At 37.1% G+C, this 26,432-nt stretch overlaps 1 protein-coding gene across 1 annotated transcript in view; it reads left to right on the top strand.

Annotated features, from left to right (window-relative positions):
* PRRC1 (proline rich coiled-coil 1) overlaps nucleotides 1–21,381 on the top strand; it is a 37,538-nt gene extending 16,157 nt beyond the window's left edge. The window contains exons 6-9 of the mRNA XM_065918179.1: nucleotides 2,086–2,249; nucleotides 9,938–10,041; nucleotides 15,035–15,137; nucleotides 20,807–21,381. Coding sequence (XP_065774251.1) covers nucleotides 2,086–2,249; nucleotides 9,938–10,041; nucleotides 15,035–15,137; nucleotides 20,807–21,016 — 581 coding nt within the window. The 3' untranslated portion in view covers nucleotides 21,017–21,381. The remainder of the gene's footprint in view (nucleotides 1–2,085; nucleotides 2,250–9,937; nucleotides 10,042–15,034; nucleotides 15,138–20,806) is intronic.
* Nucleotides 21,382–26,432: the final 5,051 nt, after the last annotated feature.

Below are 26,432 nucleotides of genomic sequence, written 5' to 3'. Positions count from 1 at the left end.
TGGCAATCCTCCTATGTTCTTATGTTGGTTTAGTCTTGGTGCTTTTAATTCATGTTTTTCTTAGTCATCATTAACATTTTTGAAAACTTCACAGCATGAACCTTGCAGGAGTAAAAATTATTTGAATTATTAGTATACTTGCTGATTTTACTTATAAATATGATTAGTGTTGCTTTATATGAATTTTGCTATCACTATTGACACTTGAAGTGTTGCTTTGTTCATATATAGCTTTTGGCATTTCTCCAGTTATCTATTTTAAGTAAATGTGGTTATGTGTAACTCAGGAATAAAATTTTTAGAGGCTGTTAATCTGCTTACTAATAATATCTCATTACTAGGTTTGCTAGGAAAACTATTTTAATTTTAACGACCTTGGAACCCTCATTATCAAGAATTCTCCAGATGGTTAATCTACATATTCAATAAGTGAAATAACATGATCACTCAGCAGGATTTATGACCAATTATTAGTAAATCTATTGCAGATAATTTAGTGGCCAAAGCTGTGTACTAGGTACTTGAACAGAGATTTTCAGTAGCAATAAAAAGTTAATAACTTTCTCAAGTCTTGAGTCTCTTGATAATTGACTATCTAGTAAATGTCAAAAGACAAGACCTACTAATGGTAAGTACCATTTATTAAATATTCGATCTGCCAGATACTAATTCTCATAAGAGATCTGCAAGCTAGGTGTTATTTTCCCCAAGTTTTAGATGAGGAACTTGTGTTCAGAGAAATTTATTATTATTCTCCATCATACAGCTTGCTGGAGCTAACAGCCACTTTGCTTCCCTTTAAGTAGAAGATTGAACCGAAGAATTAATTCAACTGAATTGGTCTCTGTGTTTCTAATTGTCACAATTGGACCCTACCATATATATTGATTTTATACATTCATAGTAATCAAGTTTGATATAATTTGTAGTATATATATTCTTTTCACAGGATCTTATTTTTAATGAGGAAAAGAAGAGAATTCGTATCTTTGGAGCTCTTGTTGTTTTAATGGGTATTGTGTTAGACCCATTACCTATTTGAAGCATTTACCTTATTAATCCTTAGAGCAAGCTCTGTGAGGTGGCAGGAATTTTTCTATAAGGAAACAAGCTCCGTGACTTCCCCAAGGTAACGGAGCTAGTAATCGGGACTCAAACCCAAGACTTTCCTCAGCCTAGTACTCTGCATGACTTCTAGAAAAAGGAAAAAAACAAGAGAGATACAAAATGAAATTTCTATTAGCAGATAAAAAGCAGTAAGACTTGAGTGTAAAAACGCTATTGACAGGCAGCAAAAACTAGACCATTTGGATCTAACAAACTTCTAGTGGAACTTAACCGTATTTTTATACAAATATTTTAGGAATCACTATAACAATTTCAAATGTGTCAGGAAAGCACAGGAACTATTAGAAGTGAATTTTAACACAGTTTAAATTTCTACTTTTTTTTTATTGGCTGTTTTTATAATCATTAAAAGTGACATGAGTCATCACAATCTGAACAGGTTTTTGAGCTGAAGCCTAATGGAACAGTACTTTGCTTGGGTCAAGAGCTATGTCCCACATGGAGGGGAAAAAAAGACATATTCTTTTTCTTTCCTATGTAACCCACTGCTTTTTGGTTTTGATGACTTAAGAAATTCCAATAAAGATGGGATCTGTGGAACGTTATTTCAATCAGGAAAGAGTCCATGATAAAAAGCTCAAATATTTGGAAATACTTTCAGCTGCTCCGAAAGACAATTACTGAGGAACAGCATAGTGTTGTTTCGAGAGCAAATTGTTTCACAGCTTTCTTGAGAAGTCTCAGAACAAGATGTTAGGTGGCAGGGTGAAGTGTGTGTGCTTACCTCACACGCTAGAGTCAAAATGGACAGGCCTAGGGCTGAGTCCTGACATCATCGCTAAGTAGCTGTGTTACCTTGGGCAAGACCTTGTCGGCCTCAGTTTCCTCAGCCAATAAAAAGGTTAATCTGTATCTGTGTCGTTTTACCAGGTTGGTACTAATGATGTCATAAAATGTTAGGGCATGTAGTAATTACGAGAATTTCATTAATTTGAAATTTTCTTCTGGTCTTTTTAGAATCTGGAGGTGAACTGGATATTGTAGTGACCTCGAATAAAGAAGTAAAAGTTGCTGCCGTCCGAGACGCCTTCCAGGAGGTCTTCGGCCTAGCTGTGGTTATAGGGGAAGCCGGACAGTCCAACATTGCCCCACAACCAGTGGGCTATGCAGCAGGATTAAAAGTGAGTAAATAGAACATCTTCTTAGGATATAGAAACTGCTGGTTTATTTTTTCATAATTCTGATGATAATTCTGTGGTCTCTGTGGAGCTGTTGGGTTTTTACATACTGAAATACTGATTTGGTTTTTAATTGGACAACTCTCTAGTGTTATGACGATACAGTGGAATTTTGATTATTGGGAGCAGGGATGAACCACATGCCAGGAGCACAAAAAGAGAGATGTTGGTCCTGAAAGAGATCTTCTTAACCCGGTATTAATATTTAAATCCATTGCTACAGTTATCCCTTGCATCTCATAAGCTTTTTATTACTATCACTATTAGTAATAATTTACTTTATTTCTTATGGTTTATGGGATTCTTATGTATTTAGAAATTTCCAGAATAGAATAGTAAACAGGTTTTAAATTTACCTGACGAGTCCCCCTTTTCTCTGTACTTGGTGAGGGAACTCAGCCACTCACCGAAAAAGCTTTCTTGGCTTGCTCACTTTGAGTCTTCCCTTTCCTTGTCCATTTAACTAACTTACCTTAGAGACCCAACTACCTGGCAAGTTATAGACACAATGCCTGTGTATAACCAGAGTTTGTCAGGGTCTTACCAGCATGTAGAAACTTATTAGATTTTATAGTACACTTAGCAAAAGGAAGACGACCTTGTAATTGCATCTGGAGGTCTCTATCATCCTTACATAGTAGTGGCAGATGATAGAATGGCTTATTTTGAAGACAGATTTCATACACTTGCATACTCACACCTCCACTTGAATCTCATCTAGTCTTCTGGCCTATAATCATTAAAAACAAACAAACAAAAAAAAACTGTCAGTTATCCCAAACCAGTCCTGTTACTGTACTAGACATAGTGCCCTCTATCCTTCTAGGTGCTAAAGTTCCAAGAGTTGTGCCGTCTCTCTCATACACATTTTATCATCACCAGTATACAGACACACAAGAACAAATGAACAGTTCATCAGCATACAAACACTGCTCCCACCTTAAAAGGAAAAAATCAACCAAAGAAAACCTTGGTTTTTTTACCCCTCTTTCCCCATCACCTCCCACCTTAGCTTTTGCTTCATTTTGCAGCAAAACTTCCGGAGTTGCCACCACTTTTATCTCTAGTTCTTTTCTTCATAGTCTCTTAACACTCACCTCAGTCAGGGTGTCACCCCCACCACTCCACTGAGGGTGTGCTCTCACGGTCACCAGTGTAGTTCGTCTTCTTTGTGCTAGCGTGGGCTTTAAGACTCCTCTGCAATGTCGTTTATGCTCACGGATGCCGCACTTGGTCTCTTCCCTGCCTCTCATTCCTTTCTGCTTGCTTTGTTGGCGCTTCCGTTCCTCCCCAGCCTCGTGATGATGTCATCCAGTCCCATGGCTTTGAATAGCTGCTGTGTGCTGACAGATTTGAGTTTATGTCTCCAGCATAGACCTCTCATGTAAACTTGGTTTATATAAAAGTTGCCTTTTTGACACCTTCACTTGAATGTCTCAATACATCTAGTCCTCAACTACTTTTCTTCTGATCTGTTTCCCCAAGGTTTCTCCATCTCAATTGATGACATCTGTGTTCTTCCATTTTCTCAGGTGAGAAACCTGGAGTCATCCTTGATTTCTCTCATTACCCATGTCTATTTCATCAGGAAATCTTGTTCACTATACCTTCAAAATACATCCAGCATCTGACTGCTCGTCACTGTCTTCATTGCCTCCACCCTGGGTGAAGCCATCACAAGGTCTTGCTGAAATCTTGCATTCACCTTCTAACAGGTCATTAGTTTCTACCCTTGTAGCCCTGTAGGTTATCTTCAACAGAGGAGCCAGGATAATTCAGCACACTAGGTCAACCCATGTCACTGTTCTTTTCAGAACTTTATGTTTCCCTTAGTGTAAAAATCCAAATTCCTCACTGTGGCTTCCACGGCACCATATGACCTGGCTGAACTGGCCTATTTTTTTTTTTTGATTGAAGTATAGTTGATTTTCAGTGTTCTGGTGTATAGCAAAATAATTCAGTTATACCATATATATGTGTGTGTATGTGTGCGTGTATTCTTTTTTTAGATTCTTTTCCATTATAGGTTACTAGAAGATATTGAGTATAGTTCCCTGTGCTATATACAGTAGGTTGTTATTGTTTATTTGTTTTGTAGATATAGTAGTGTGTATCTGCTAACCCCAAAATGAAAGTGAAAGTGAAGTCGCTCAGTTGTGTTGACTCTTTGCGACCCAATGGACAGTAGCCTACCAGGCTCCTCAGTCCATAGGATTTTCCAGGCAAGAGTACTGGAGTGGGCTGCCATTTCCTTCTCCAGGGGATCTTCCCAATTCAGGGATTGAACCTGGGTCTCCTGCATTGCAGACAGACACTTTACCATCTAAGCCACCATAGAAGCCTAATCCCAAACTCCTAACTTATTCCGCATCCCCTTTCTTCTTTGGTAACCATAAATTTGTTTTCTATATCTGTGAATCTGTTTCTGTTCTGTAAATAAGTTCATTTGTACTTTTTTTTAAAATTTCACATAAGCAATATCATGTTTGTCTTTCTCTGATTTACTTCACTTAGTATGATAATCTTTTAGGTCCATCATTTTGCTGCAAATGGCAATGCCACATCTTATTTATCCATTCATCTATTGATGAACATTGGGGTGTAAGTGTCTTTTTGAGATAGAGTTTTTGTCTTTTCAAGATACATGCCCAGGAGTGGGGTTGCTGAATCACATGGTAATTCTGTTTGTGGTTCTTTAGGAAACCTCCATACTGTTCTCCACAGTGGCAACACCTCCGTTTTTCCTCTGGCTTCGTTTTCTGCAGTCTTGCCCCTTGCTCAGTCCATGCCAACCGTATTGACCTTGCAGGTCTTCATCCTTATCTAACAGGCTGCTCTCTTAAGCCTTTTCACTAGCCCTCTGGGAGACACTTTCCTCACATACCTACTGGTTGACTCCCAAACCTTCAAGTCCTCAAGTCTTCCTCGTGCCGCGAGGCCTTCCCTGACTGCCTAGTGCAGTCTGCACCACTGATCCTGCACGCCGGATCCCTCGAACCCTTTTTTTTTTCCTCCTACAGCATTCAGTATTCTCTGACCTGCTATATAATTTATATTATTTTTATTTTTAATGCTTTTTTCCCCCACTAGAATTTAAGTTCTACAGGAGCATAGATCTTTATTTTACAGATGTGAACTCTTAGAATAGTGCCTTGTTTGGTTTTTTTTTTTTTTAAATGATTATCTAGCAGCCTTATTGAGGTAAGTTGGTGTCAAACCACAAACAGTACAATTCAAAGTGCTAGGGTAAACCTTTAAAAGTAATTTTGTCAACTAAAGAGTCTAATGCAAAAGACATTTTCACTCTGGGAGCTGTTTCGAAGTTGGAACAGATACTTTCCTTAGAACTCTGGCTGCCGTGTCATACTGTGATACTGTCATACTCTGATCGTACCTTTACCATCAGACACTGCACGGTCTTCACGCTTGTCTCTGTGCGCTTCTGGTGATTCACAAACACTGTGCAAGGCCGGGGTAGACCAGAGAGTTTCAGCAACTCTGCTTCTCCTTCCTCAGTTTCCACACGCATTCTTTCCTAAAATGTTCTGACTGAGTACATGCCTGTAATGGAGTCTCCTTTCTCGTCTCCTCTTTATAAGCTCTGCCCTCTCCCAGTAGAAAATAAAGACATACCTCATGTCCCCAGATTGATGGCCTCAGAACATGAAATCCTCCTGAGTGTCATCCAGAGGGACAACTCCAAATAACATTTTGGATGTTATGGACTCAAATGACACAGTGACTCAGTAAAATCTTCTGGCAAGTCATCTGGTTTCTGATTGTTCTGGAAAAACAGACAAAAAACCAAAAAGGACCAGATAAAGTTGTCAGCTGATAGGTCGTTAATACTGTCTAATGATAGATCACGACATGATTTTTGGAATATAACTCGGAATTTCATGGTTTTTAAGGCTTGAGTCTTCAATATTTTATTATGCTAAGTATCATTACATCAAAGATACTTCAGGTAAGTAGGTACTGAACTTGAAAGGCTGATGGAGAATTTTTTTCTGTTAAAACCTTGTTTTATGAACATTAACAGTTCAATGTTGTGATTTTATTACTTGACAGATTTGTTTTAGATTGGTTTTTGCCCTTCAAATTTAGACATGGTTTCCTTTTCCACAGTCTTTAACATAAGCTTAAAATTCATTGAAACTGATATAAATATCAAACTGATTTTTAATTTTATCAGTTGTTTATTTTGGGTACACTAGAGGGAGCTAATGAGAAAAAAAATAAAGCAGAGTATTAAAATTTCAAACCAGATTTTTTTCTCTCCATATGCTTTATTTGAAGTGAATGGCTTTTTTGAACTAAACCTAAATTTTCCTTTACACATATGAATTTGTTTCAGTTCAATTCAGTTGCTCAGTCATGTCTGACCCTTTGTGACCCATGGACTGCAGCATACCAGGCCTGCCTGTCCATCACCACCTCCCAGAGCCTGTTCAAACTTACGTCCATTGAATCAGTGATGCCATCCAACCATCTCATTCTCTGTCATCCCCTTCTCCTCCCACCTTCAATCTTTGCCAGCATCAAGGTCTTTTGAAAATGAGTCAGTTCTTTGCATCAGATGGCCAAAGTGTTGGAGTTTCAGCTTCAGCATCAGTCCTTCCACTGAATATTCAGGACTGATTTCCTTTAGGATGGTCTGGTTGAATCTTCTTGCTGTCCAAGGGACTCTCAAGAGTCTTCTCCAATACCATAGTTCAAAAACATCAATTCTTTGGTGCTCAGCTTTTTATAGTCCAACTCTCACATCCATACATGATTACTGGATAAACCATAGCTTTGACTAGATGAACCTTTGTCGGCAAAGTAATATCTCTGCTTTTTAATACTCTGTCTAGGTTGGTCATAACTTTTCTTTCAGGGAGCAAGTGTGTTTTAATTTCATGGCTGGAGTCACCATCTGCATTGATTTTGGAGCACCCAAAAAATAAAAGTCTGTCACTATTTCCATTGTTTCCCCATCTATTTACCATGAAATGATGGAGCCAGGTGCCATGATCTTAGTTTTCTGAATGCTGAGTTTTAAGCCAACTTTTTCACTCTCCTCTTTCACTTTGATTAAGAGACTCTTTAGTTCCTCTTTGCTTTCTGCCATAAGTGTGGTGTCATCTGCGTATCTGAGGTTATTGATATTTCTCCCGGCAATCTTGATTCCAGCTTGTGCTTCATCCAGTCCAGTATTTCTCATGATATACTCTGCATATAAGCTAGATAAACAGGGTGACAATATACAGCCTTGACGTGTTCCTTTCCCGATTTGGAACCAGTCTCTTGTTCCATGTCCAGTTCTAACTGTTGCTTCTAGACCTGCATACAGATTTCTCAGGAGATAGATCAGGTGGTCTGGTATTCCCATCTCTTGAAGAATTTTCCACAGTTTGTGGTGGTCCACACAGTCCAAGGCTGTGGCATAATCAATAAAGCAGTAGTAGATGTTTTTCTGGAACTCTCTTGCTTTTTTGATGTAGGAAATCAATCAGCCATAATTAAAGTTAGGAAGCTCCCAAGACTTCTCTAATGCTAAATATTAATTTTACTGAAAAACTAGGCATACTTATGACCACTGTCTTATAGGTTATATTCAACAGACACGTAGTTACCATCCATTAGAAATTATGAAGAAGTGTGGAATTTTGGTTATTTGGACCAAGTTGCTTATGTTAAGCTCTCAGAGCACAGTGTAAGCTCTATAGAGGCCTTTCTGCATCTTATTTCAGTCCTGAGATAATTACTTCAAATTATCCAGGCCTTTAAACTGCCTAGTTTTTGATTCCCCCTTCACTGCTGAAAAATAGTTAAAATCCCCTTCTCAAAACGTGGGACTAATATTAAAGTGTCTCTACTTGTGACTCTAGAAGATGTGCATTTAAGTAAATGCTCTGGTCGGAGGAGGAGAGAGGCTGATTTACCCACTCTACATTTTCTGGATTCCATGAATAAAAACAAGAAGTAAACTTGTCTTCCCAACTCACCATCCTATCTTTCATAGGTGCTAATTAATTTCAGGTAAATATTTTGTGAATCTTAGGCAGAATAAAACCCTGTGCTATAGGGTAGTAAAAAATGAACCGACTTAGTTTGTTTCCTGGGAGCATAATCTAGGACTATTTTTTTATGGTGCATAGTTGAGATACCATCTTTAAAAAGTTGCGGATGAATCTCTAAACAGCCCACTAATCCCCTAATAGTTTTTACTGAATTAACATTTATTTAAACATTTTTATAATAAAAATTAGCCATAATTACCTTTTGGGAGGAGTGAATTAGGCAGATTTACTTTATCCCATACAAAAAATTAAGTTCATCTTAGCTGCTGTATTTTCTTCCAAATTCAGTAGTGATCTCCTCATTCAATTTAGTGATGCCATATTTGCATATTTAGATTCCTAACGTTAGCTCTGTAGGCCTTTAGAAGCCCTTGATGTTCCTCTTGTTCACTTTTTCATGTTGTAAGTTCTTACTGAGTACTTGTTACATTAGATGCTATTCTAGGTAGCCGAGATACAAGCGTAAGCAGAAATATAGCTTGATTCCGTTGTAGTTTAAATCACATCTTCTTTGATCTTCATGTTTAGCAACTAATGACAAGTTGGTTTACATGTTCTCACACAGTTGTCACTTCTTTTTTTTTTTTTAATTTGTCTCTGAAATAAATTCTATTGTTTCTAAAAGTGCCCTGGCTTTCTTAATTTTTGTTTTTGAAGAAGAATTGACCTCATAATCTCATTCACTGCTTAGTGCTGCTGTTCATGATAAAAATAGGTGTATTATCCATGACTAGTTTTACTTAGAAATGTTTTGTTTAGCTTCTTGTACTCATTCTGATAACATCATTCATGAGTACTTTTATGAAGTGATTAAAGTGAAAGTACTAAATGGCAGCCTTGTCCTCATTAATCCAGGTTTTAGTTTCCTACTATAGATATATATTTAATTCTTTAATTCATGATTTTTGAGTTATCTGTATAGTACTCTCAGCCCCTCAGTTTTATTTCATAAATGGCAATTATTTTCTTGAATAAGCTTTGGTGTAATGAATACACTGCTGTTAAAAAAAACTGTCATTTTGGTGCATATTTTAAAAGTGAAGTCGCTCAGTCATGTCCGACTCTTTGCAACCCCATGGACTGTATAGCCCGCCACGCTCCTCCATCCATGGCCATATATATAAAAGGACTCAGAACAGAAACAACATATTTATTATTGATAAGACTGCTTGCCTAGAAAAATTTGAGAGAATCAAGTGAAGAACTACTAGGATTGAAACATTTAAGATGACCTCTTGCCCGATAAACATTAAAAAGCACATAGTTTTCTTATATTAGTAATAACCAGTTAGAACATGGAATATAAAATTATCCATTTCACAATAGTAACCAAAATAATAATGCATATAGGAATAACTTGGAGGATATGTTGTAGACTGTCAATATTAAGGGGAGTGTGAGCGCACGTCTTCACTGTTTACTCTCTTCTGTGTGTTTTCATGTTTATAATGAGTATATATGTAGTTGGGTATAAATGTATACACATATTACGTATATAATCATCAATTAGCATATTTAACAATGATTAACTTGAAATAGTTTCTAATACACACTGTTTCTATTCAGGGTGCCCAGGAACGGATAGATAGCTTACGTCGAACTGGAGTGATTCATGAGAAACAGACTGCTGTGTCAGTAGAAAACTTCATTGCAGAATTGCTTCCTGACAAGTAAGAGGCTTTTTTTTTTATATTTTTTTTTCTTACAAAGAGAACTTTCATGACAAGATCTTTTCATCTTTTCTCTTAGCAACTTTCAAATATGCAAAATTCATTATTAATCCCATGCTGTACATTACATCCTCATGACTTACCTTATAACGTGAAGTTTGTACCTTTCAATCCCCTTTATCCGTTTTACCCTGTCTCCCACTCCTGCCTCTCCACCCACCAGTCTGTCCTTTGTTTCTGTGAGCTCACTTCCCTCACCCCCACAGGTAAGGGAGCGCATATGGTACTTTTCTTTCTCTGACTTACTTTAATTACCTTAATTCCATCCATATCATTGCAAATGGCAAGGTTTTCCTTACTTTTTAATGGAATAAGATAACTGTTTTATAAGCACATGCATATAAATATATATACCACACAACATGTATATATATATGTGTTTGAATGTGTATATATAAATCACATTTTGTTTATCATGGACAAACACTTAGGTTGTTTCCATGCCTTGGTTGTTGGAAATAATGCTGCCATGTTTCGGTCTTAGTAGGTTGTGTGTGTTTTTAGGAATTTATGCATTTCTTCTAGTCTGTCCAGTTTGTTGGTGTATGATGGGTTCAGTGAGTGGCTTATTACATTTCTCTTAGGAGCAAAAATAGAATTGCTCACACTGAATGTCTAGTAAAAAAATGTATCTTATTTTAGAACCAGACAGGAAATATGTTATGGTCTAGCTATATCATCTCCTTAGTTACGTGGCCTGTGTAGCTTAGCTCACATTTCTACTCTTGTTTTCTCCTTTTTTATTATAAAATTTACATTGTGTTGCCTGCATTCTAAGACTGTGTTAATAATTATCAATTAAATAAGATACAGTGGTGTAGCTTTGACTTGGATGCTGACTTCCGTGACGAACACAAACGTCCTGCATAGCTGTTCAGAGTAATGGGAGGTCTGGCAAGATGGCCTGGAGGCAGTCACCAGGTTTGAGTTCTGTTGAGCACTACCTCTCATCTATGTAGGCTGGGAAAAAACCTCTAACAACATGATTTGTCATTGTTTTTGAGGGCATTAAACTTTTAATAGATGGATTTTTTGATTGGAGAATTTTTTTTAATTTGCAGAATTGCCTTATTTCGAAATAATTTTGCAACTGTTGAGACCTACGTTCTTCCTATTTACTGTGTGATTTTGTTGATTTTGTGCTTCCCCTGTGGCTTAGCTGGTAAAGAATCCGCCTGGAATGTGGGAGACTTGGGTTCGATCCCTGGGTTTGGAAGATCCCCTGGAGAAGGGAAAGGCTACCCACTCCTATATTCTGGCCTGGAGAATTCATGGACCGTACAGTCCATGGGGTCGCAAAGAGTCAGGCATGACTGAGTGACTTTGACTTTCACTTTGTTGCATTTAATTTTTGTTTTAGTATTGAGTAACAGTGTGCCTAGTACTTTGTAGCTATAGTATACAAAAAATGTACTCCAACTTTGAGGATTTTTTATTATAGACTAGGTGGGAGAGAAAATATATACAAGATAAACAGTTTTAAATGACTCTGTAAGTGTGTAAATTTTCATTTATAGGAAATGTTACATACATTTTCACTGGAAATTTGATGTGGAATAGTGTCAGATAAGAGTCATGAATGATTGGTTCTTGAGCTGAAGTTTGAAGAGTAGTTAAAATTTGGATAAGTGAAAAAGAATAGGTAGGACATTCTATGTGGAGGAAGAGTGTGAAGATGATTAAGATATATTTAGGTGTCAGAGATTATATCAGCTTGGCTGAACATTGTTGGATAGAAAGTCAGGAGTAGTTTTGGGACAGACTGAAGAGCTTTGAATACTCTGTTGGGAAGTTTGAACTTTCTGTATAAGCACCAAGCAACAATCCACTGGTCATTATTATTTCATTTTTTCCCCCTCTATTAACCTTTCAATATTGATGTAAGGGTTACCTTAGAGATTCCATCATGCCTTTTCCAGGTATTATATTATAGTACAAATTATGACTGTTGATAATATGATTTACCCCCTACATCTTCTGCAGTATTGTAAGTTATCTTAATTGTGCATATATTTTAAACTCAAGATAATGTTAGTATTCTGTGCATTCTGTTCACTTACATTATTCTTTGAAGACCTTCCTTCATTTTTGGTTTTAGGTCTGGGATCGTTCTCACTCTGCCTAAAACATTCTTTGTACTCCATTAGACTTTAGCCATGAGTTCTCTTAGCCTTTACATACCTTTATTTTCGTAGGGTGTTTTCTCTGGACAAGGTTGGCAGATCTCTTCTTATATAATACTTTAAAGATGCCATTGTACTGTTTTCTGGCTTCCATCATTTCTGTTACGTCAGCTATCCAGCTTGTTTCTGTGAAGAAAATGTGTTGTTTTGCTGCATTTAGGATCTTTTTTGTCATTATGTTTTTGCAGTTTTACTATGGTATGTATAGGTGTGCATGTGTTTGCTTATATATTAAACTTCTGTGGATTCACCAAGCTTGATTCTTTCTGTCTTTCACTAGATTTATGTCTTTTGTGTGTTTTGGAAAGTTCTTAGCCATTTTACCTTCAGAATTGGCTTCTGGCCCATTTTCTCTTGCTAGGACTCCAATGACACATTGTTCACCTTCTGACTGTACCCTCCATTTCTCATGTGGTCAGTCCCCACTTCCCTTTACTTGCTCACTCTAGTCTTCCTCTCTATTCTTTAGTTTGAGTATCTCTTATTTACCTGTCTGCTGCTGTGGAGCCCATACACTGGTTTTGTTTTTAAACAGATTCAATTTATCTATTGGATATCTATATCTTTTCTCCTATTGTGACTACGTTTACCTCTGCTTTCTTTAGTATGAGTCATTAAAGATTCTTGTCTGCTGAATCCAGTGTATGGGCCTCATTTAGCCTCCTTTTGGTGTAATGATAAGGTGCTGTCTTTGTCGATGCCTCAGCTCACAGTCTTTTAAAGCCAGGTATTGTTTATAAGAAACTCGAGAGTCTTCAGGTAATCCTGAGACAGTTCACTGTTTGCTGCAGTAAACAGCAGTGAGGTGTGTGAAAGGGGTGGTTTGGTGCACTGCAGTCACGACTGACCTGAGTCCAGACTGGGTAGTGCTCAGCGTCAGCTGAAGGTCTTAAAGGGTACCTTTATAAAGGAAGAACATGAGAGCAAACAGCAAACCCACAACCCAAAACACTTCATAGTTTGCTTTGGCTACTAATCTCTGTGATGTACCCATAGGAAATAAAGGCACAGAAGATAGAGAAATGAATGCTTATAACTAAGGCAAGAAAAGACCAATGTTGTTTGGCCCCTAACAGAGCAGAGCCAGTAAAGACCTAGCTATCTGTGATGACCTTTGCATCAGTTCACAGTCCATGAGGAAAATTAGCATTATGTGTACCAAAATGGAAAAATACCTATGTAAGCATGAACTGTCCTTATTCTGAAATTAACCTATCAAGTTTAAAAATATTGGGTTATGTGTGAGATGGATTAAAATGTCCTTTTGGAAAGTAACTGGTGATAGTGGATAGTCCTTTGGTAAAATACAAACTGGCATACCTATATCAGCTCCTCAGGTTCTATTTCGATTTTTTTCTGCTACATAAAATCCAAAGTCTTGGAACTACCATTCTTCTTAAGTCCAGGTGACTTCCTGATAGGATTTGGCCAAGTCTGCCTTATTTCACCAGCCACAAGGAGAGGATGAGGAGGAGGAGAGTGTTCCTTGGTGACTGTCCTTGAGCATGAACAGTGGAGGCCACCACTCTTCCTCCTGCTGGGTGGAGCGTGGAGGTGGGTAGAAGGACAGGACGAAGTGGGGAGAAGACAAAGTTCCTCGGCCAGCAGCACTTGGGAGAGGTGCTGAAGAGGTCTCAGTGATCATGACAGTGATGGCACTTTAGACTTGAGTTGGAGGAGAATGGGATACTCAGGCTGACACATGGGAGCATGAGAGTTGGGTGGAGACGGAGAGTTCTAGTGTGTGCTCACAGGCGTTGTGGGAGGTACCTTCAGGGGCGCTGCTTTTCAGGAAGTCCGTGCCGTGCCTGGGAGCTGAGTCACTGCAGTTCTCTGCACAATACACAACTGTGTAAAATAAAATATTCATTCATATCCCAAGTAAAATAATGATTCATATAAGGTAAATTATTTAAGGCTCTCAATTTGAAGCAAAGTTTTAGGATATGAATACTGTAGACATAATAAACTGCCATTATATCAGTCAAGCAAAGTTGTTATTCTGTTTACTGTTTTGTTGTTTCTTTGAATATGTGTAAAAAAAAAGTTTCCTAATCTGTATTGTATTTCATAGCACTTTAATCTGCATATTTTAAAATCTTCTTGCTTGGTATCTTCTCATTTAAAACCATGATTTCCTGCTTCTGGTTAATTAAAATTCTGATGATGTACTGATAACCTCACCTAAGTCAGTTTTAAAATTTATCACTTTTTAATGTGTATCTTAAAATGGAAGAATGTTTTCTTGATTTCATGAAGCTGTCCTCAAAGTCTGATTCATTGTGAACAATTCAGAAATTGTGATTAGAAAGATTTATCAGGATTGAGGAGAGAATTTATTTCCTGAATGAGCTTATTTTTTAAGTCAGCTAGTAACTTTGTAACTTATACTAATCATAGAGTTGGTAGTATAAAATTTCCTATATGTTAGCAAATGATGTTTTTAATTATGATAAGCTATTTGCATTTTCAGATGAATAAATTTATCTGTTGCATATTTGAGCACTTCTAATTGCCATTCTTCTCCCCAAATCTTAGCAAGAAAAGGAATTGCGTGATTTTCAGTTATTTTTGTTCTTCCCCATTTTCCCCTCTCCTCTTGGAATTAAGTCAACAGGGCAATTTTATATGTTGTTTTTATGGTTTATCTTTTAATTAGTCTGCTAGTGTTTTAACCGAAGGATAGTACTTTATCAATTCGTAGAACTTACTTAGCACATCCACAACTTGAAACTCATGTTCTGTTGCAGATGGTTTGACATCGGCTGTCTCATAGTTGAAGACCCTGTACATGGCATTCATCTGGAAGCATTTACACAAGCCACACCAGTACCCTTAGAGTTTGTACAACAGGTTAGTTTTATGCTTTTTCATTATGCTCCAGAAAAGCTTGAAATATTGTTCTCAAAATTTTTATTGAAAATATGGTATATTCTTGATTTTACTTCACTCTTTTTCCTTTTAATCTTTTTTCTTTTTCAATTTTCTGTTCCTTCCACGTTGTTTCAGTACCTCCCTACTTTTATTTTCCAGCGGTCTTTGAAAAGGTAAATCTATTATATGGTTAATTGCTCTTTTCTTCATTGTTTTGCTTGTTTATGTTTATGATTGTGTTCATTACCTTTGGGTTAGAAAAAATTTACCTATTCTGATTTTGTTAACCTTTAATATACTGTCTCATTTATCTCACATTTTCATTTTTCCTGGTTACTCTAGTTTCTTTTTCTTTGTCCTCATCGTCCTCTTTAATTTGTTCATCGCTAAAAACATGTGGAAGCATATTTAGAATCAAGTTTACAAACCTTGGATGAAAGGCAAATGTCTTTTCAGTTTCCTGAAAAATGTTTACTTATCCACATAGTTTCCAGAGGAATGTAAGCATTAATCTATAATGAGTTTCATTCCTTCTACATTTTTGTTACTTTCAATCCTTTCCTGAAGAAAATGGAATGTAAGAGTTTATTTACATTGGACTCTTTATACTCATAAATGTCATTTCAAAACTCTCAGAAGTTATTTGGGACCTTAGGTTTTTGTGAATTCTCTTGGGATTCTCCCCCAAGAGAAAGTATGTATGATGTATGCACTCACATATAAACTTGACTTATGTGTTTATGGAGCCCTTTAAAGCCACCTGTGACCTTCTTAGGGGTTTACATTTTAGATGGGGAATAAGAATTGTTGCTTAAAGTTTTGTTACCATAATAACATACCACTGATATCATAATTTTTACCACAGTTTCTTTTCAGAAGTTGAAGAAAGCATTTTTATATATACATGGTAATGTTAAATTCACTCCAATATGAGGGTGGTTAAGAGATTGTAAACAAATGCTATGCCTACTGCTATACCAACAATTTAGAAAAATTACATACTGTTTTTGATTTTCTAGGAAAATATTCTTGAATTAACAATGGCAGTTTATAACCATTAGGTTGAACCATACAAAATTGCTCTTTGAAGTTAGAAAAAACAGTCATATTTTGGCAGTTTGATGTGATTTAACTTAATTATCTTAGTGAAGCCTTTTAATGCAAAAATTTCACCTAGCTCCCTAAAAATTGAGTTCTAAGATTAGCCTAGCAGGCTACGGTTTATGGCATCACACAGAGTCGGACACGACTGAAGCAGGTTGGCACACACGCACTCACAGTGGTGTTACAAGTGAGGTATAAAAGATATTCAGAGAGTAGATGACTGATGCATCTAATGCAGAGAGGTACAAGTTTTCCATTTTATTCTGTGAGTCTGGCTTATAACCTAACCAAAAACAATAATACAATATCACTTAACTAATTGGTAAAATTAATAAAATTTAGAAATAGAACAGTAAAAAGGTTTCTGAAACCATTTCCTCTGTGTGTGTGAGGGGGTAAGGTAGTTCTTCCCACACCACTATCTGCTGGATATCCTATAATTCAACCCAATTCTGACACTTTCTACCTATAAAGAGTGTGGATCCCACAGATTAAGGGGTCAGTCCTACAAGACTGCCTGCCTCCCTCCTTTTCAGACACCTCATAAGTCCATATTGCTACATGAACTTCTGACTGGCTGTTTATCAAAGGAAATCAGAGTCTCATAAGTGGTATCATATGATCTGACTTATATGTTAAAAAAAGAAAAAGATACAAGTGAACTTATTTAGAAAACGGAAGCAGACTCTCAGACATGAAAAATAAACTTATGGCTGCCAAAGGGGAAGGAATTGGGGGGAGGGATAAATTAGGAGTGTGGGGTTAATAACTGTACACTACTCTGTATAAAATAGATAACAATATATACTGTATAGTACAGGAAACTATTCAGTATCTTGTAGTAACCTATAGGGAAAAAGAACCTGAAAAATAACAGATACACTCATATATATGTATAATTGGACTACTTCGCTGAATACCTGAAACTAATACAACATTGTAAATCAACAATGCCTCAATTAAAAAACAATGGTCAAGGGATCAGTCCAAGAAAAAGATAGAACAGTTGTAAACATATATACACATAGCATAGGAGCACCTCAATATAATGTAAATGTTAACAGCCATAGAAGGAGAAATTGAAAAAATAACAATAGTAGTGGGTTTTTAACAACCCACTTACACTACTGGTCAGATCATCCAGACGGAAAATTAATAAACATGTGCCTTAATTGATATTTATAAGACATTGCATCTGAAAGTAGCAGGAGTATACTTTCCTCTCAAAGTGCAAACGGGACATTTCTCCAGGATAGATCACATCTTGGGTCACAAATCAGGCATCTGTAAATTTAAGGAAATTGAAACCATAGCAAGTGTCTTTTCCAATCACAACGCTATGAGGTTGGAAATCATTTACAGGGAAAAAGAACTATAAAAACACACAAATACATGGAAGCTTAACAGTGATACTAAATAACCAGTGTATCACTGAGGAAATCAAAAAGTACTAGAGAAATGACAGCAAAACCACAACAATCCAAAGCCCGTGGGATGCAGCAAAAGCAATTCTCAGAGAGAAGTTTATAGCAATACAGTCTTAGCTCAAGAAATAAGAAAAACCTCAAATAAACAACCTAACCTTACACCTAAAGGGACTAAAGAAGGAGAAATAGAACACAAAGTTAGCAGACAAAAGAAATCATAAAGATCAGAGCAGAAGTAAATGAAATAGAGACAAAGAAAGCAATAGGAAAGATCAATGAAACTAAAAGCCAGTGCTTTGAAAAGATAAATTTGACAAACCTTTAGCCATCAAGAAAAAGAGAGGACTCAAATCCATAAAATTATAAATGAAAAAGGGGATGTTTACAACTGACACAGCAGAAATAAAAAGATCTTAAGAGACTACTATAAGCCACTGTATGCCAATAAAATGGAAAACCTAGAAGAAATAGACAAATTCTTAGAAAGGTACAACCCTTATAGACTGAACCAGGAAGAAGTAGAAGATACGAACAGCTCAGTCACAAGTACTAAAATTGAAACTATGATTTAAAATCTTCCAGTAATAATAATAATTAAAAAAAAAGCTCCAGAACCAGACGGCTTCACAGGCAAGTTCTATCAAACACTTCGAGAAGAGTTACCACTCATCTTTCTTAAAATCTTCCCAAAAATCCCAGAGGAAGGAAAATTCAGGCATGTTCTACAAGCCACCATTACCCTGATAGCAAAACCAAAGATATCACAAAAAAAGAAAATTACAAACCACTGTCACTGATGAACATACACACAAAACTCTTCAACAAAACACTAGCAAACTGAATCCAGCAATACCTTAAAAGGCTCACACACCATGATCAAATGGGATTTATCTCAGGGATAAAAGAATTCTTCAATATCTGCAAATTAACCAGTATGATACACCATATTAACACATTGAAGAATAGAAACCATAACAATCATCTCAATAAATGCAGAAAAAGCTTTTGACAAACAATGGCACCCATTTACAATAAAATCAAATCAACACCCATTTACGATAAAAACTCTCCAGAAAGTGAGCACAGAAAGAACCTACCTCAACATATATGATAAACCCACAGCAGTCATCATTGTCAGTGGTGAAAAACAGAAAGCATTTCCTCTAAAGTCAGGAACTAGACAAGGATGTCCACTCTCAGCACTTTTAGTCAACAAAATTTTGGAATTCCTAGCCATCGAAACCAGAGAAGATAAAAAAAGAAAAGAAATCCAAGTTGGAAAAGAGTAAAAGTGTCACAGTTTGCAGGTGACATGATACTACATATAGAATATCCTAAAGATGCTATCAGAAAACTACTAGAGCTTATCAGTGAGTTCAGTGAAAGTACAGTATACAAAATTGATACATAGAAATCTGTTGCATTCCTATACATTAGCAATGAAATATCAGAGAAATCAAGGAAACAATCTCAGTTACCACTGAATCAAAAAGAATACTTAGGAATAAACCTGCCTAAGCAGAAAGAAGACTTATACTCTCTTCCTCAATCAGCATCTTAAAGTTCTAAGAGACAACACAAACAGATGCAGAGATACACCATGTTCTTGGATCAGAAGAATCAATATTGTGAAAATGGCTATAGTACCCAAAACAGTCTACAGATTCAGTGCAATACATATCAGATTATCAATGGCATTTTCCACAGCATTAGAACAAAGAATTTTACAATTTGTATGGAAACACAAAAGACCACAAATAGCCAAAGCAATCTTGAGAAAATAAAATCAACTGGAGGAATTGGGCTGCCTGACTTCATAATAATCAAAACAGTATGATATTGGCACAAAAACAGACACATAGGTCAGTGAAACAGGATAGACAGTCCAGAGATAAACACACACACCTATGGTTACCTCAGCTGTGACAAAGGAGGCAAGAGTAACAATGGAGAAAAGACAGTCTCTTCAGTAAGTGGTGGTGGGAAAACTGGACAACAACATGTGAAAGAATGAAATTAGAATACTTCCTAACACCATACACAAAACTCAACTCAAAATGGATTAAAGACCTAAATGTGAGACTGGACACTATAAAACTCTTGGAGGAAAACATAGGCAGAAGAGTCTTTGACATAAATCGCAGCAGTATCTTTTTGGATCCACCTCCTAGAGTAATGAAAATAAACGGGACCAAATGAAACTTAACGGAGAAGGCAATGGCGCCCCACTCCAGTACTCTTGCCTGGAAAATCCCAAGGACGGAGGAGCCTGGTAGGCTGCAGTCCATGGGGTCGCGAAGAGTCGGACATGACTGAGCAACTTCACTTTCACTTTTCACTATTATGCATTGCAGAAGGAAATGGCAACCCAGTCCAGTGTTCTTGCCTGGAGAATCCCAGGGATGGGGTCGCACAGAGTCAGACACAACTGAAGTGACTTAGCAGTATAGCAGCAATGAAACTTAAAAGCTTTTGCACTGCAAAGGAAATCATAAATAGGATGAAAAAACAATCCTTAGAACAGGAGAAAATATTTACAAATGACAAAGTGACTGACAGGGGATAAATCTCCAAAATAAACAAACAGCTCTTAAAGCTCAGTATCAAAACCCAATCAAAAAGGGACAGAAGACCTAAATAGACATTTCTCCAAAGACATACAAATGGCCAACAGGCACCACAACTATCGCGCCTGTGCTCTAGAGCCCAGGAACTGCAAATGTGCTGCAGCTACTGAAGCCTGCGCACCCTAGAGCCCATGCTCCACAAGAGAAGTCACCGCAATGAGAAGCCTGCACATGCAACTGCAGGAAAGCCTCCGCACCAATGAAGACCCAGCACAGCCCGAAATAAATATCTTTAAAAAATTTAAGACAGACAGATTGTGCTTTAACAACGAATTTAGTGTGTTAGTGTGGACATTTTAAATCAAGTACACACGTGCAATTTTTTTTTGTCGCCTTACAATTTCATAATTCGGCAGTATAGCTGTTTTTCTCATGGTTTGTCATAATCTCTACTAAAAGTAACTTGAGGGACTTTTACTGGAACTAGCTATAAGTGACATTTCATTTTTTTTTTAAATGTATTAAAAATCTCAATTTCTTTTTTCCTGAGGCTCAAAGTCTGACTCCCCAGGACTACAATCTGAGGTGGTCTGGCCTTTTGGTGACAGTGGGTGAAGTCCTGGAGAAGAGTTTACTCAACGTCAGCCGGACTGATTGGCATATGGCTTTCACGGGCATGTCCCGTCGGCAGATGATCTACAGTGCGGCCAAAGCGATAGCGGGCATGTATAAACAGCGCCTGCCCCCCAGGACCGTGTGAGAAGCCTTGCCCCGGGCTGCTGACACTTGCTCACTTGGAGCTACTGGTAGAGAAGAGACAGACCCTTAAACTGGGCAGCTTTAGTCAGTCCAGCTGTTCTGATCATTTCCCATAGGCTGCAGTTTTTATCTTCTAGAAAGGTGTGGTATCATTCCAGTAGGTGAAACGAAACAGGTCCTTTTTATGATTATATAATTTCACGTACCATAGTTCTCAAAAAATGTATAAATATTTTTATAGGACAGTTTGATATACCGGATTTATAAGGTGCAAATTCATGTGCTAAGATATTTAACTTGATGATGTGTACTTGATTACTATTTTGTTTTTTAAGAAATAGTTGACTAAAGAACATGTTTACTGAATATTGTTTAAAGGCATTGTTTCTTTTAATTCATGATTGATATCTTCCCTGCCAGTCTTTGAAGCTTTTCGTGTATGCATGTGATCAGGTCTGATGCTAAGCTGTGGGCTCACCAACAGACTGTAAGACATCTACTTGTAGGGAGATGGTGCACTTTTCTATGCATATTTTTAACATGGGCCAGAATAGCAGAATTGATCATTTTCTTTTTGGTTATCACATTATACACATATGGTCTGAAAAATTCCTTTTTTTTTTAAGTAAGTTTCAGCATTTCACATTCATACTATATGATAAACATTGGGATGATACATTTTATTTTTTCATTGCTCTGTGACAGCTAAGTGGCAAATTATTCCAGTCTATTTAAATTAGAAGCATTGGGTATTTTTTGCATACTATTCAGCGCTTCCAAGTAAACTCTTGACAGCAGCCATTATTTCTGTTTTAACTTATTTCTCTAGCTGTAATAGAGAAGTTTTTGAGAGGAAATTATTGTTTATGAGATTATATGACTTACTTTAAGGACATGTCTTATTTAGTTTGCCTTAAACACTGCTCTTCTAACTTTGTGCCATTCTGCCTTTACTTTTTATGCAGGTTTTCAAAGACACTGTTTTATAGTGAACCTGGTTTATTTAGTGCATTATGTTTGTATTTAACGAAAGCTTCTTTTTCCCCGAAATAATATATTTTACCAATTTTGGATTTATACAAATCAAAAATAAATACTTTGTCATATACTTTTGAACTCTATATATGAAAGTTTAAATAACTTTTGAAGATTGTTTCTTATATAAATGTAATTTAATTTTTATTTACTCTTCTATATAATTCCTTAGAGGTAAAAAAATTAGCACAATCTTATAAAATCTTTTAAGGTGTTGAAGCTGTTATCTTGTACTGTCATTATGTGTCATGTTTGCTTGTTTTAATATCATTTCAAGTACTGATTTGACTTCTGTTTTTTTTTTTAACCTGAGGGTGATAAAATTACATATTAATTTTCCACCTATGTGTTAATTTCCATGCCCTGTATAATGATTGTTGAGTGCAATTCAGATATCTGTGTCATTAAAAATAATGAGAGAGAGAAGACAGATGTAGCCAGTTGCTATAGCATAATAGGAACAGAATACTTATTTTCCCTTTTTACTGGTATTTATGGAACACTTCATCTGTGTTTTCTCCATTTTCCATGATTAAGGGAAGCCTTTCTCTAACATTTGTTTGTTTTATTTTAAAAAGCTGCCGTTTATCACATCACTGTTAGGCATGAAGGAGCATATGCCCATACTTCATATTTCTGCTTTTTTCCCTTCTATTATAGGGAAATTTTACAGATCCTAAAATAATACGAGTTTTCATTTTACCAAATCTCAAATATCTTAATTGATGTTTTTGGGGATTGTTTTCATAAAATAACTAACATTGACATCCCATTAGAGGACAGTCTGCAGGTCATCAGATAGCAATGAGAGTTATCCTATGGTTTGGGTGCAGCTGATTTTCTGGCAGCTGTTAATTTGCACCTTCTGCTCTTTGTGAGTGGGTAAGGACTAGGGGGAAGGGCAGATGGAAAAGATAAATACATGATCTCATTCTGGCCTCTTGTTCCTTTTTTGGCCCAGAGTTACCTTTGAAAGGCAGATGCTCATGACTGATTGCACACAGTCAGCTTTCCCAGCTTCTTGTTTATTTTTTCATGCTTGGATTTCCTTGTTGTACAAGGTATAAGAAAAGTCATCTCTTGCACACCACAGCATCCTGGGCCACGCAGCCTTTTACTGTTGGTATTGTGGCACGGGATGTGCTGCTCATCAGCCTAAGGCCACAGCCTCCTTCACCAGGCATCCAGCCGTCCTGTTCTGTTCCTGCTTGCTTCCTGATAACTCCCCCACTAGCATTTTTTAGGGTGAGTTGAGCTGAGACTATTTCTTTTTTTCACCCTCAAGCATCTTGGGACTACTTACCTTTAACACAGTTCTTTGCCACTACTGTTTTGGTCATGTTTGTGTGTTTTGTTTTGTTTTTTTCTTTTGAAGTGCTCCCAGAACTACTTACTGAATTTGAGAAGTTTGTATACTTTTTAGTTAAGAAGTATGAAAGAGAATAGGAAAAAAATGCAGGAAGAGTAATTTTACATCAACCTCAGTTGACAGAACATACTCAGATTACTCATATTAATAGTGTCTTGTTAACTAAGTTTATCGGGTAACCTAGAGCTGGGCCCCAGATTCTGGGTAGAAAAGATTGAGCCAATACCAGTAGTTTTCTCCTCTGAGTCTCTTATTATTACTTCCCCTTTCTTTGTGCTTTCTCTCAAAGATTAATGAGGTAGAAAATTGAAATGAATGGATATAGACAAAATGGTAGCATGATAGTAAATATAGGTAGATAGCAGATGAAAGTGTATTGTATACATTAATTCAACATCATGCAAACTACTAATACACTCAGGGCCAGCTAAATTAGTTTAAGATGCTGTTGAAATTTACTTTGTTCCTTGGCTAGAAAAATTTCTAAACAGGAATTTTGTGTTCTATGAAGCCAAACTGGTAACATTTTATGTTCTAAAAGATGTTGGGTTATACATAAATTAAAAAACTTGGGGAAAAAAAAGAAGAAAAAAAAAAAAAACCTTGGACATTTACAGCCAGAATACGGAGAATAAGCTCTGGGAGTTGGTAATGGACAGGGAAGCCTGGCATGCTGCAGTCCATGGGGTCGCAAAGAGTCGGACACAACTGAGCAACTGAACTGAACTGATGCAGGATGATGTATTGGATAAAGCCAATTTTGTACGTATGTAAATATGTCATAAATAAATAATACCTCAACTTATATCCCAAGTGATTTTTCAAATGTTAATCATATTCATATTATATCAGAAGGATCCATTTTCCTTTTTGTCTCAACTTGCTACTGGCTGCCAAGAATTATGGAATAGCAACTTTGCCCATCTTTCAAGTGGAAAGGTAACATTCAAATACAGTTGACCCTTGAACAATGAAGGCTTTGGGGAGCTGACCCCTAAATATACAAGTCCACATCAACTCCACATACAACTTTAAAGTTAGCTCTCCATAGCCTTCATTCCACATCAGAGATCAACCAACCACTGATTGTGTAGTACTGTTCTGCCTATTTATTGACAAAACTGTCTATAAGTGGACCTGCTCAGTGCAAACCCATGTTGTTCAAGGGGTAACTGTATGCCAGAGTTTCTAACTTCAAGGTTAAAGAAGTCAGGATATTTGTGGGAAAAGGATACACTGGAGGTTGAAGGCAAGAAGTTAAGGCTGTTTTCATGAGGAACCCTCTCTGGTCATGAGTTTAATTTACCCTTGACCTCCAGGAGTATCCTCTTTAAAAAAAAAAAAAAGTTTATTTTTTACTGTTTCCTATTCTGAGCCTGTGATCCCAAGATAAGAGATTTTTCTTTTGTTTTGGTGGGGAGAGGGTACATGCCAGAAGATGACAGGATATTGATTTGAGGGCTTTGTTTATTTGACAGAAGGCAAACTCTGGGGCTTCCCTGGTGGCTCAGCTGGTAAAGAATCCGCCTGCAGTGCAGGAGACCCCAGTTCAATTCCTGGGTTGGGAAGATCCCCTGGAGAAGGGAATGGCTACACACTCCAGTATTCTGGCCTGGAGAATTCCATGGACTATATATAGTCCATGGGGTTGCAAAGAGTCAGACACAACTGAGCGATTTCATTTTCAAACTCCGGTGCAGCCTGGTGTGCTGCAGTCCATGGGGTGGCAGAGTTCCAACACACTTAGGGACTGAATAACAACAAAGTATTGTTTTACATAGACAAGAAAAAAGCAGTTTAGAGCCCAGGAAAAGCCCTGTTAAATTCATACTTTGTTTCAGAATGAACTGGAAGAGGGGAAAAAATGTTTGGCAACAGAAACAAAATTGGTAAAGTCATTATTAAGGAAATTTAATAATTTAAGGATGAAGGAAATCTTTGGAACAATCCATAAAGTGAACTCATTTTAAGGATTTAAAGCAGTCAGAAAGGAAAGAGGAGCTAACATTTATGAGATAAGTACCTACGGTTAGACAATGGAGTAGACACTTAACTTTTATAGATGACATAATGGAATCATATTAAGCTGCTTTTCCCATATCATCACAACAAACAAGTTACAGAGAGAGAAGTCAAATGGAATGTGTGACTTACTAAACCATTTTCTTCCAAGACATCCTGAATATTTGCTTCAGGAAATTAACAGGTAAATCACTTACAATTATTTGTTGGATCTAACTGAATTCAAATAGTGGCATGAGGACTTTGCTCTAGTGTACTTTTAATTTTACAATATTATGTTTAAGGAAAACTATGCCTTTAGTGTGAGAGGGCTATTTTGGGCTTTGCTGCTGGTATGAAAATATATTTCTGATAGCTGATTATTCTAACTTCCCAAATTAGGAAACCTTAAACTAGGTTTTACCTTTGAGTATCATTTTTAGGATAAATGCCAGAAATGTCATTGTTAAACTAGTTTTCAAGCAAGATAATGACCATATATAAAACATTGTAAAAAGACTTATGGCTGCTTTAGAAATACCTTTTTGAGAATCACTGCTGTAGTACAAATCCTGACTCATTCTGCATATACTAAGATATTGCAGACAGCCATGTCACCAAGATGGCAGCACAGGTGGTTCTTGACTTTGCCTCCTCTCACAAGACGACCAACTAAGAATTATTCACAGACAAGCTGCCATTAAGAGAATCCCAAGTCGTGGAGATGAGGCTTGAGCATTTCCCAGTGCCACCAAGGCCGAAACAGACCACGTTAGATGGTGAAGAGGAAGGGCCACACACCAGCTGCACTGCTCCTCTCCTGGGCTGGAACAGCACCATGCTGTGAGCCGACGGTGGGAGAAAAGCCTAGGAGTGACACCCAGTATTGTGGGTTGCTTTGCGGAAGCTGCTCCTCTGGTCTCCACTGGAGGGTGCAGGAGAAACAAGGGCATGACCACTGGGAATCTGATTGTGATGGAGAAGAGAGAAGCAATAACCAGATGTCAGATCT

This window comes from Muntiacus reevesi, chromosome 1 (genome assembly GCF_963930625.1).
Source record: "Muntiacus reevesi chromosome 1, mMunRee1.1, whole genome shotgun sequence".
NCBI classification, from domain to species: Eukaryota; Metazoa; Chordata; class Mammalia; order Artiodactyla; family Cervidae; genus Muntiacus; species Muntiacus reevesi.
This window is presented reverse-complemented; position numbering and strand designations above follow the sequence as displayed.